The 10,303-nt window shown below is 42.0% G+C and overlaps 1 protein-coding gene across 3 annotated transcripts in view; it reads left to right on the top strand.

The window, feature by feature from the left end:
- Positions 1 to 9,077, top strand: part of GATA6 (GATA binding protein 6) — a 31,087-nt gene extending 22,010 nt beyond the window's left edge. For all 3 annotated transcript variants that reach the window (XM_036323119.1, XM_036323122.1, XM_036323121.1), the window contains exon 7: positions 7,712 to 9,077. In XM_036323119.1, coding sequence (XP_036179012.1) covers positions 7,712 to 7,882 — 171 coding nt within the window. In that variant the 3' untranslated portion in view covers positions 7,883 to 9,077. The remainder of the gene's footprint in view (positions 1 to 7,711) is intronic.
- Positions 9,078 to 10,303: the final 1,226 nt, after the last annotated feature.

Consider the following 10,303-nt stretch of genomic DNA (forward strand, 5'->3'; position numbering starts at 1 on the left):
TTCATTCCTTATGATACCAAGTATATTCGTTCTGCTTTCTTATAAATGCCGCTTGGTGCTTGGACTATGAGATGGTTTCTCTAATTGAGATAAAGACACTCATCCAAATCTCCTGAAAAACCAGTTTTGTTATAAAAGATCGTAATTCACCAGGTTTTAAATCTTGCCTCAGGGTTCTTTACCAGTTAATTTGAAGGCTAGAATAGTCATCTGTTTTGTTTTGATTCACTTCAGAAGAAAAACTTTCTCTTTAGTATGTTAATGACTTTGAGTTGTAGAACAAACCCCCTCCTTTGCAATTTATATTTGTACATTCATATTTTACAGACAACCCCAGAATTCTTATAAATTTGGGGCCGTGCTTTTCTCCACCACAGCATGCTTTCTGTTTCAGTGTGTACAGATGAGCAATGCAATGTGCTCCTCTGCCCAGAGTAGACTGTGCGCATAGAATTGTTCTGTCCTTGAAAAGGCAGCATCCCAGGGTGTGGATATAACCTAGTTTACTCAGGCCTAGAAGGGGCAAGAGGGGGAGAAGGGGCAGCCAGCAAGCTCTCCAGTAAGGAATTTGTTAAATTACAAAAAATAACAATTTTGCTAAACACAGAGTTAGGTCATCAGCTCGTGACCCCCTTTTCTTGTGAGAGAAAGTGCTCGTGTTCTCTTGCTTTATTTGAGCCCTTATGGGAGAATTGGGGTTTGTTGTGACTGATGATTGTTTCCTGGCCTGGTGTTGGTGGGTCTTCCCGTGTTGCCTCCTAGTTGATTGAATCACATTTTGTCTGGTCCTATTACCTCCACGCAAACTGAAATGAGCGTGGTTAGGGTAGGAGTTTAGATTTATCTGAAAGTGTTTCTTTGTCGGAACATACTACGTAGCTTTTACTTTTTCTTTTGAGGAAGGCCTCTATAAAGCACTGCGAGAGTCTAACCGAGGGGTTATAAAAGCAGAGGAGAGAGCGTTGGCAATGAGGGACGGCTGGCTTCTCCTCACACAAGAAAAAGCCATCACCACAAACTTAGATGTGTAGGAAGGACAGATCAGAGGCCGTGGAAGCGGACAGTCTGAATTTGAGCTTGGGAGGCAGTTGTGAGCACCATCAAAGTCATGCTCTGGAAATGATCACACACTCGCCCTCCACCTGCCTGGGGTGCAATGTTTTGTTTCTTCAAATCAAGGCTGCGTTAAGAGGGATTGCAGCATAGAGGACTGAGTACATCCCTATCGACTTCTTATTGGTCGTCTTTCTCAAAAATGAAATGCATGTTTACAATTCACAAGCCAGAGAACCTATGCTGTTCTTCTAGAAACGCTTTAAGGGTTTCCTTGGCTCAGATGTGTTGCCTTTCCAGGGTGGCCTTGCAGGAGGCTGTCCCTGGGCCTCTATGTGGCGTAAAGGAAAAGAAAGAGAACTGGCCATGTCGGTGAGCCCACTGTGAGCCAGACAACTGCTGGGCATTGACTGTATGAGTTCATCAAATCAGAACCCTTGACTTTTCCGATATACAGGGGTGACACAAGTAGATTTTCAGTTGTGAGGGTTCTTTACCAGTTAATTTGAAGGCTAGAATAGTCATCTGTCATGCACGAAACAGTATTATTTATTAATTATTATTTATTTATTTTATTACAATTGTAAACCTACTTTTGCTCACCCCGGTATGTCTGAAAATGAACAAAGGCTTATTCTCACAGGGGGAAAAAAAAATCCAGTGATCTAAGGATGAACTCTGCCTGTTCACAGGCCAGTGGAGGTTCCCATGCCCCTGCAGCAGCTGCGTCGTCCCTGAAGTCATTTCTTCCTTTAGGAGGGAGTTTTCCAGCCCCGCCGCTCTGCCCTGCCATCAGTGTCTCCCACCTAACTTGGCCTGCGCTCAGCGCTAAGCCCAGGCTGGGTCTGGTGCTGATAACACTTTTTTTTTTCAACAGGAAGTGCCTCCATTTTCAGTTGTCTGTGGGAGGGTGGAGGGCAGATAAGCTGTGAATGGAAACACAGAACAGATTTCTGCTCCACCCTCACTGCACTTTGATCAGAGAAAGAGTGGGACCTCCGCCTGCCTGAGCTGCCCTCCGATAGGAGGAAGGATGATTCAGGATGGGCATTCCCAAGCGCTCTGCCCTCCTGTTGTTCAGAGGCATTTGGTGGAGGGGTTGGTTTAGGTTAGTGAAGTGTCTGGTTTTGATACGTTGATATATCTACGATCTGAACTTAAGTCCTTTCAAGGGTTTCAACTAGATGCGCTTCCCATGTGTCTTCAGCTGGTTATTTGCAATCTATACTTGTATTCTTGTATTGTGTATATTGGGCCCAGAGTCGCAATAAGCTCTCTCTGATTTTCTCCCCAGATTGTACTGATTCTCAATAGGTAGGTTTTAAATGTCACCTCTGAGGAAAAGGCCCTTAGTGAATGATATGACACGCCAGGTTTCTTAGAAGAGTTGAGCCAATGATATCTGCAGTTAGAATACCAGCTTCAAAAGCTCAGGTTCCACTGGCGAATCCATGTAATGTGTTTGGTGCTTTAATTTATGTGAAACCATGTTTCACATGGGCAGGGACGACCAGGTTCTAGCCTATGCCAGGTGGCATGGAGGTGACTCCCAGGGTGCATGAGGCCGATCCTCCCTTCTCTCTGTTGGTGCTTCCACTCTGATTCCTCCCTATTTTTTCTGGCTACTTTTTGACTCTATCCAGCCTGGCTCATCCCTCAAGTGCTTGTGCCCCATGTTTCTGGTGCTAGTATTTCCACTCTTACCACAAAGTTAGGCTGTACTATGCCATTCAAATGAAAATATTCAAAGAAAGGCATAGATGGCTAATAGGTTGGACCCTCTTAAATGGTCCCCTGGCCCCCATGCTCTTCTGGGTTGCCTTTGCGTGTGTACGGACAAGTTGTAATTATGACATAGAATTTTTATATCTTGCTGTTTTTCACCTAACATTACATTAGGGGATTTTTTTCCCCATTTTGCTACATGATCTTTTTATTTTTGATAATTGCATAATAGTTCATCGAGCGGATGCACTCTGCTTTTCCAAACCATTCCCATATTATTAGACATTAGATTATTTCCATGGTTTCCACTATTATAAGTAAACTTGCAATGAATGTCTTCCTGTGTGGAGCCTTTCCCTTCTTTTGAATTCTTTCATTATAATAGCCCTGTAATTTCATTTTCCAAAATGAAATTACAGAGCTAAGTAGGGTATAGAATTCTTTTTTTTTTTAAATATATTTTTTAATTGATTTTTTACAGAGAGGTAGGGAGAGAGATAGAGAGTTCGAAACATCGATGAGAGAGAAACATCGATCAGCCGCCTCCTGCACAATCTCCTACTGGGGATATGCCCGCAACCCAGGTACATGCCCTTGACCGGAATCGAACCTGGGACCCCTCAGTCCGCAGGCCGACGCTCTATCCACTGAGCCAAACCGGTTTTCGGCAGGGTATAGAATTCTTGATATCTCTGCTAACTACTTTCTCAGGCATGTACCAGAATATAGCCCCACTGGCTATGGATGAGCGTACTGGGGCTATCACAATGTAATCAGATCTCATCATTATGATTTTATGTATCTTACATAAAAATCACAATTTATATTTTATTGAGATATGATTGACATATAAAAGTTTTACATTGTAGTATTTCATGTTTCAATAGTATATGTCCATATACAAATACGATTCTCAAGCTTTGGGCATAAGTACTTGCTCTACTTTTTATCTGAGAGACTCTAATGTTCCTTTTGCTTTCAAATGAGCTGATTTTTTTAAAAAAGTATTGAATTTATTTGGGTGACATTGGTTAATATAATTATATAGGTTTCAAATGTACAATCCTATAATACATCATATAATTCTATAATACATCCTCTGTATATCGTATTGTGTGTTCACCACCCCAAGTCAAGTCTCCTTCCATAAACATTTATCCCCCATTTACCATCTTCTCTCTCCCCCAGCCCCCTTTCCCTCCGGTAATCATCATACTGTTGTCTGTATCTATGAGTTTTTGTTTGTTAGTGTATTTTGTTCATTAGATTCCACATATAAGTGAAATCATATAGTATTTGTCTTTCTCTAACTGGCTTATTTCACTTAGCATAATACTCTTCAGGTCCATCCATGCTGTTGCAAAGGGTAAGATTTCCTTCTTTTTTTGAGGCCATATAGTATTCCATTGTATAAATGTACCACAACTTTTTTTTATCTGTTCATCTACTGATAGGCACTTGGGTCACTTCCAAATCTTGGCTACTGTAATAAAGTTGCAGTAAATATAGAGGTGCATATATTCTTTCGAATTAGTGTTTCAGATTTCTTTGGATATATTCCAAGAAGGGAATCCCTGTGTTATAAGGCACTCCCATTTTTAATTTTTTGAGGTAACTCCATACTGCTTTCCACAGTGGCTGTACCCATTTGCATTCCCACCAACAGTGTATTCCCTTTTCTCTGCATCCATGCCAACACTTGTTGTTTGTTGATTTGTTGATGATAGCCATTCTGACAGGTGTGAGATGATATCTCACTGTGGTTTTAGTTTGCACTTATCTGATGATTAGTGACCTTGAGCATCTTTTCATGTCTATTGGCCTTCTGTATGTTCTTTTTGGAAAAGTGTGTATTCAAGTTCCTTGCCCAATTTTTAATTGGATTGTTTGCTTTTTTGGTGTTGGGTTGTGTAAGTTCTCTATACATTTTAGATATTAACCCCCTAGAGCTGATATATTTTTTTAAGAAACTCTTCACTCATGTAATTTTGAGTTTGCCTGCCCTTTGACAATAGGACTCTTGGCCTGCTATAAAGCTTAACATTTTTGTCTGAACTAAGAAGACAATGGGTATTTCAACTGGTAGCTTTTGGGATTATTGCTCAGGTATAAGAATAATAATCAAGGTATTAAGATTTCTTTATTGAAAAAGGGACAATGAGCCATTTGAAGGGCTGTGGAAGCACTTTTTATTTTTTTGCGAAGTGTTGTCAATAACAATTAGAATAAGTCATTGTTGAAGTGGGTGGTTTCCCTTAGCTCTAGATGAGTTCCACTGCTCCCACCCAGTGATGGTCCTAACTCACCTGGTGAAGGATGGAATTGGAAGATTAAATTAGGTCTACACTCCTTATCCTTAACAATAGTAAAATACTAATAATAGCATATACCTACGTACAGTTTACTAGCTGATTTAATTCTTGCAACAACCTTACACATAGGTGCTTCTTTATTTTCATTTTCTAGTAAGGAAACCGAGGTACAGAAAGTGCTAGTTTAGGTCTTCTAGTTTATCTCTCCCACATTTTCTCCTAACTCCTTTGCTTAACACTTCTGTTTTAGCTGGTTTTCCTGTGAACAGGTCTCCCCATGTCCTGCATACCTCCCACCTGAGCACCCTTTCTTTTAATGGAATGTTTTAACTCATGGCAAGGCATCATGCTGATGCTTTTACAAACATCTCAATGAATTGTCACAACCATACTTGGGGTAGGTGAGGCAAGGGCAGGTTGAGGAGGAGGCTCAGGGAGGTGACCACACTCAGTGGGTGGCAGAATCAGGACAGTACTTGAAAGCCCACGCTTGTCCCCCCAGTGCAGGCTGCTGTGGCTCTTCTCCAGGAATCCTTCCCCCTCTTTGGTTCCTTTTATGACCTCTTACCGCACCTCCCTGTCTCAGCCACTCATTTATCATTTACGATAGGCTGTTGAACAGTCTTACTGTCGAGTGTGTGAGTGTCCTGGCTCCTCATGTGTCCTGGGAGCTGGTCCAGGGAGTAACTATCTCTTTGGGGCTCACAGTCTCAGTGCCTGACTCTCATGGGTACCTTGCTACTGTTCCTTGTTACTGACTTATGGTGACGACAGACTGCTCTGCTATCTCAGCACGTCTGGTTATTTGAGGTGGACTGTTTCCTGGGCCAATCCAGGCACCCTCTTCATTTCAGAGAATAGCACTGGCTATGCTGAAGTCAGGGTTAGTCAGATAAATGCACATGTGCTTATTTTGGGGGAATAAATCAATCAACACAAAGTTGAGTGTGGCATAAGTCATTTATAAAGGAGCTTACTCTTTCTACTAGTTGAATGATAGCTATTGAAGACTCTAAAATGAAGAGTCCTTTTGTAATTTAATACCACCCTTTTGTTTATTGCTCTGGGAGTTAAGTCTGGATCCAGGTTGGCTTTGCTAATTGTGGAGGTTCTGGATTTAAGGGCTGAAGTTAATCACCATATTTCTATCTGCAACCAAATCCATAGCTTTAGTGTGTTGACAGGATTATTTCAGCTATTTCATAAGAATCTATTTTAAATTTTAGGCATGTCAATGACTTTTTGAAATTTGCTTTTTTATGCACCTAAAACCCTCAGTTTAAGTCTTTAAGTTTGTGTTACTTAAAAAGAGGTAAGGGTGTGGGGGTATTGTTGCTAGATTTTAACATACACTCAAGTTGGCTAGGAAAAGAAAGGATACCTATATAGGGGCTGGCTTTGGTCTGTCCAATTAATAGGAAGTTGGGATGGGAAAACAGGAAGTCATATGTATAGATCTCCTAAAGGATGGATTGATGTTACATTCACTTCTGAGAAACACAGGGCACCTAGATATCAGGCTGAACTGATTGGAAGGTGCATGGAGTCCATTTGGTTCCTGGGGCCTGGAAATAAATGTGGTCCTACACTTCCCCAGATAAAATCTGGTTTTCTCTCTAATCCTCACAATAACAGACCAAAGCCAGCCCCTATATAGGTATCCTTTCTTTTCCTAGCCAACTTGAGTGTATGTTAAAATCTAGCAACATTACCCTATTGGGGATCGAGCCCACAACATAGGCATGTGCCCTTGACTGGAATCGAACCTGGGACCCTTCAGTCCTCAGGCTGACGCTCTATCCATTGAGTCAAACCAGCTAGGGCATGGCTGGATTTAAACAAAAAAACAACCCAATGCACTGCTTTCTCAAGCCATAGTCTAAACATGATTTTAGTTATTTTAGTTTTATTCTACTAAATCATATCACATAAATTGTATGTTTTCTATATGGCCTTTCTCATGTGGATAGAAGGAATGAATGAAACAATGTAAAGGTCACCTTTTGCTTTGAGAAATAATTGCCACAATCATGACGGATAAAGGGTGTTTCCATTCTGGTTATAGTGTGGTCTGCTTCAAATATAGCCCATTCTTGGAAAGAATTAAGGTAAATGAGTTAGATACTAAATCTGTATATGCATGGGTTAATTTTCCATGAAGTCAGTGCTCAAAAATTTCATTTATCAGGCCTTGCTGAACTGTGTAGCTTTCTCTTTTAGGCTTTGACATAGCTACTAAACCTTATGACTCTGCTGTGTGTGTGTGTGTGTGTGTGTGTGTGTGTGTGTTCGATGCTCTGCATTTTCTCTTGAAATGATTAGATTGTGTGGCACTTTTTACAAATAGGCTTCTTCTTCCAGTTCCTTTTCTACTTTTGTCCAGCTGAACATGTTGCTGTGTGGTTATTGCCATGAGTCCTCAAGATAACAGGGGCATATTTGTGAGAGTTTAAATCTCCAGGGCTAGGTCCATGGCACTGGGCGGGCAGCACAGTGAACTGCCCTGGCCAGGCTGCACTGCCCATCTCACTTGTCCCCATGTGTTGACCTAGTAGGAGCATGACACCTAACAAATTTATGGATATAACTCTCTCCTCCTCTCTGTCCCCATCTTCTGCCAGGCGGGTGCCCCGGTGATGCCTGGCACAGGAGAAAGCACTAACCCCGAGAACAGCGAGCTCAAGTACTCAGGTCAAGATGGGCTGTACATAGGCGTCAGCCTGGCCTCACCGGCCGAAGTCACGTCCTCCTCGGTGAGACAGGATTCGTGGTGTGCACTGGCCCTGGCCTGAGCCTGCTGCCGCTGCTGGAGCAGGGAGGCCCTCGGGACCTGCGGTGATTATGCCACACTGTGCAAACTGGGGCGAGTATGCTGACAGAACATTCCTCTGATGTGTGATTTCCGTGCCTTTATTTTGAAAGAGATGCATTTCCCAAGAGGCTTGTTCTGCCTTACCAGCCAGCCCCTGTCAAGGAAGAGCCAGGGAGAAGATGGAGCGCTTCCTGGGAAGGCCGGTGCAGCCCACAGCACACTGCCTCCTCCCTGGCTGCGGCCACTTCCAACCAGCCTGCCTCTGGGTCTGCCAGGGCACCCGCTGTGCCACTTCCAGAAACCTGGACTAGGCCTGGGGCCTTGCCTGCTAAGGAATATTGAGATTTTAAAAGAAAGGTTTTATGTGTATTGCCCCAAATCATGTGCTTCTTCTGATTTCTTAATACCTTTCCACACCCAGATTTCACGTGCGTTCATGGAGAAGACCATTTGAGGCCATTTGGTACACACCTCTGGAGGCTGAGTCGGTTCATGAGGTCACTTGTCAAAAATATTGCTCAGTTTGCAGGACTGCATTATAACTGTAACATACACTGTGACTGGCGTTTCTCAAAGATCATATTGTGTGACTGACCTGAAGTCAGTTGGAATTTGTAAACAGGGTAGCAAACAAGATATTTTTCTTCCATGTATACAATAATTTTTTTAAAAAGTGCAATTTGCGTTGCAGCAATCAGTGTTAAATCATTTGCATAAGATTTAACAACATTTTTTATAATGAATGTAAACATTTTAACTTAATGGTACTTAAATAATTTAAAAGAAAAATGTTAACTTAGACATTCTTATGCTTCTTTTACAACTACATCCCATTTCTATATTCCCAATTGTTAAAGAAAAATATTTCAAGAACAAATCTTCTCTCAGGAAAATTGCCTTTATTCATTTGTTAAGAATTCTTATACAAGAACACCAATATCCCCCCTTTATTTTACTGTGGAATATGTGCTGGAAAAATTGCAACAAAACTTTACTACCTAACAGACAATATTTGTAAATATTCTAGGTATCTGTACACACTAAGGTGAAGTCTCTACAGTGTGACTAACCCACAGGCAGGTTGGTTTACATTAATTTTTAAAAATGGGATGTCATATGGAAACCTATTTCACCAGAGTTTTAAAAATAAAAAGGGTATTGTTTTGTCTTCTGTACAGTGAATTCCTTCCCTTTCAGTTTCATTTTAATACTGTATAGACAAGCACATGTGATGTTTTTGCAAATTGCCTTACGGCCTTCATGTCCATGAATTGTCCTTTTGGAGCTGTTTTATAGCTTGGTTTATTTGAAGTTGGCACATGGAGTTATCACTTTCAATTTGCATTGGGGAAAATTTTTATAATTAAAGGGACCCAGTAGCAGATCACATTATCTGAGATTAATAAGCATTCTCTTTAGGAACAGTTCTTGAAAAAAATTGAAACGTCTAGAGTTTTTTCCCCTTTGAACGAAATACCTTATAGTCCAGAAATGGTCTCCTCTCTGGAACCTCCCTTTTGCAAAGTGCCACTAAGTCTCAGAGCTCATCTGAGGTTGAAGTCCTTCCACTCACCAGAAGGTACAGAATGATCTGAACTATCTCTACTTGTCCTTCACTGTTGGGTGGATTTCAGGAAGTCAAGAAGCTGTCCCACAACACAACATGGTGTAATTTCATCTTGGCTCCAAGGTGCGGGCCACTCACTTTTCATGCACTGCTTACAGCCATTCTATGGGGTCCAGTTAGATTCAAGAGAAGAGAAGTCTTCCTCTGGTGGGTGGTGTTGGAAGTCAGACCTAGGGCTGGGGTATGTGTGTGCCTGGGGAAGTCACTGAAGCCTGAATGCACCCTAAAACCGTAGGGTGGGCTAGAACAATGGACAGAGGGCTGGATTTGGAGTCAGATCACTAGGCTTCAAGCCCTGCTCTGCATGCATGAGCTCTGTGGCCTTGGGCAAGTTATCCAACTCATTTTCCTCAACTGTAAAATGATGCCAGTAACACACAACTTCTAACTCAAAGGAGAGCGTCCATATAAAGTGCCTAGCGCAGGGCTTGGTGCACAGTAAGCATTGAGTGTGAACATGACTGAAAAAGGGTGGCAGGAGCTCTTAACAAATGGGTGTTTGGAATGTCTAAGGCCTTGGCGGAATCACAGGGACTAAGACATCCCTGGCTCACCTGCATTTCTTCCACAACGCTGAGGAGAGTGATGCAAGGGATTCCCCTGCCCAGGGGGTGGCAGAGATGGATGGGGAGGATGCTTGAAAGATACCAGTGTGAGTTCAGCTGATTGTTTAATAGGACAGGGCTGGTCTGACGGCAAAGAAAGTCATTATCCCTCGTTTTTTTCTCCCTCATTCCTCTTATGGTTTTCATTACTTTGAGTCTTTTCTGGTGG

The sequence above is a fragment of the Myotis myotis genome, unplaced genomic scaffold, assembly GCF_014108235.1.
Source record: "Myotis myotis isolate mMyoMyo1 unplaced genomic scaffold, mMyoMyo1.p scaffold_m19_p_9, whole genome shotgun sequence".
In the NCBI taxonomy this organism is placed as follows: Eukaryota; Metazoa; Chordata; class Mammalia; order Chiroptera; family Vespertilionidae; genus Myotis; species Myotis myotis.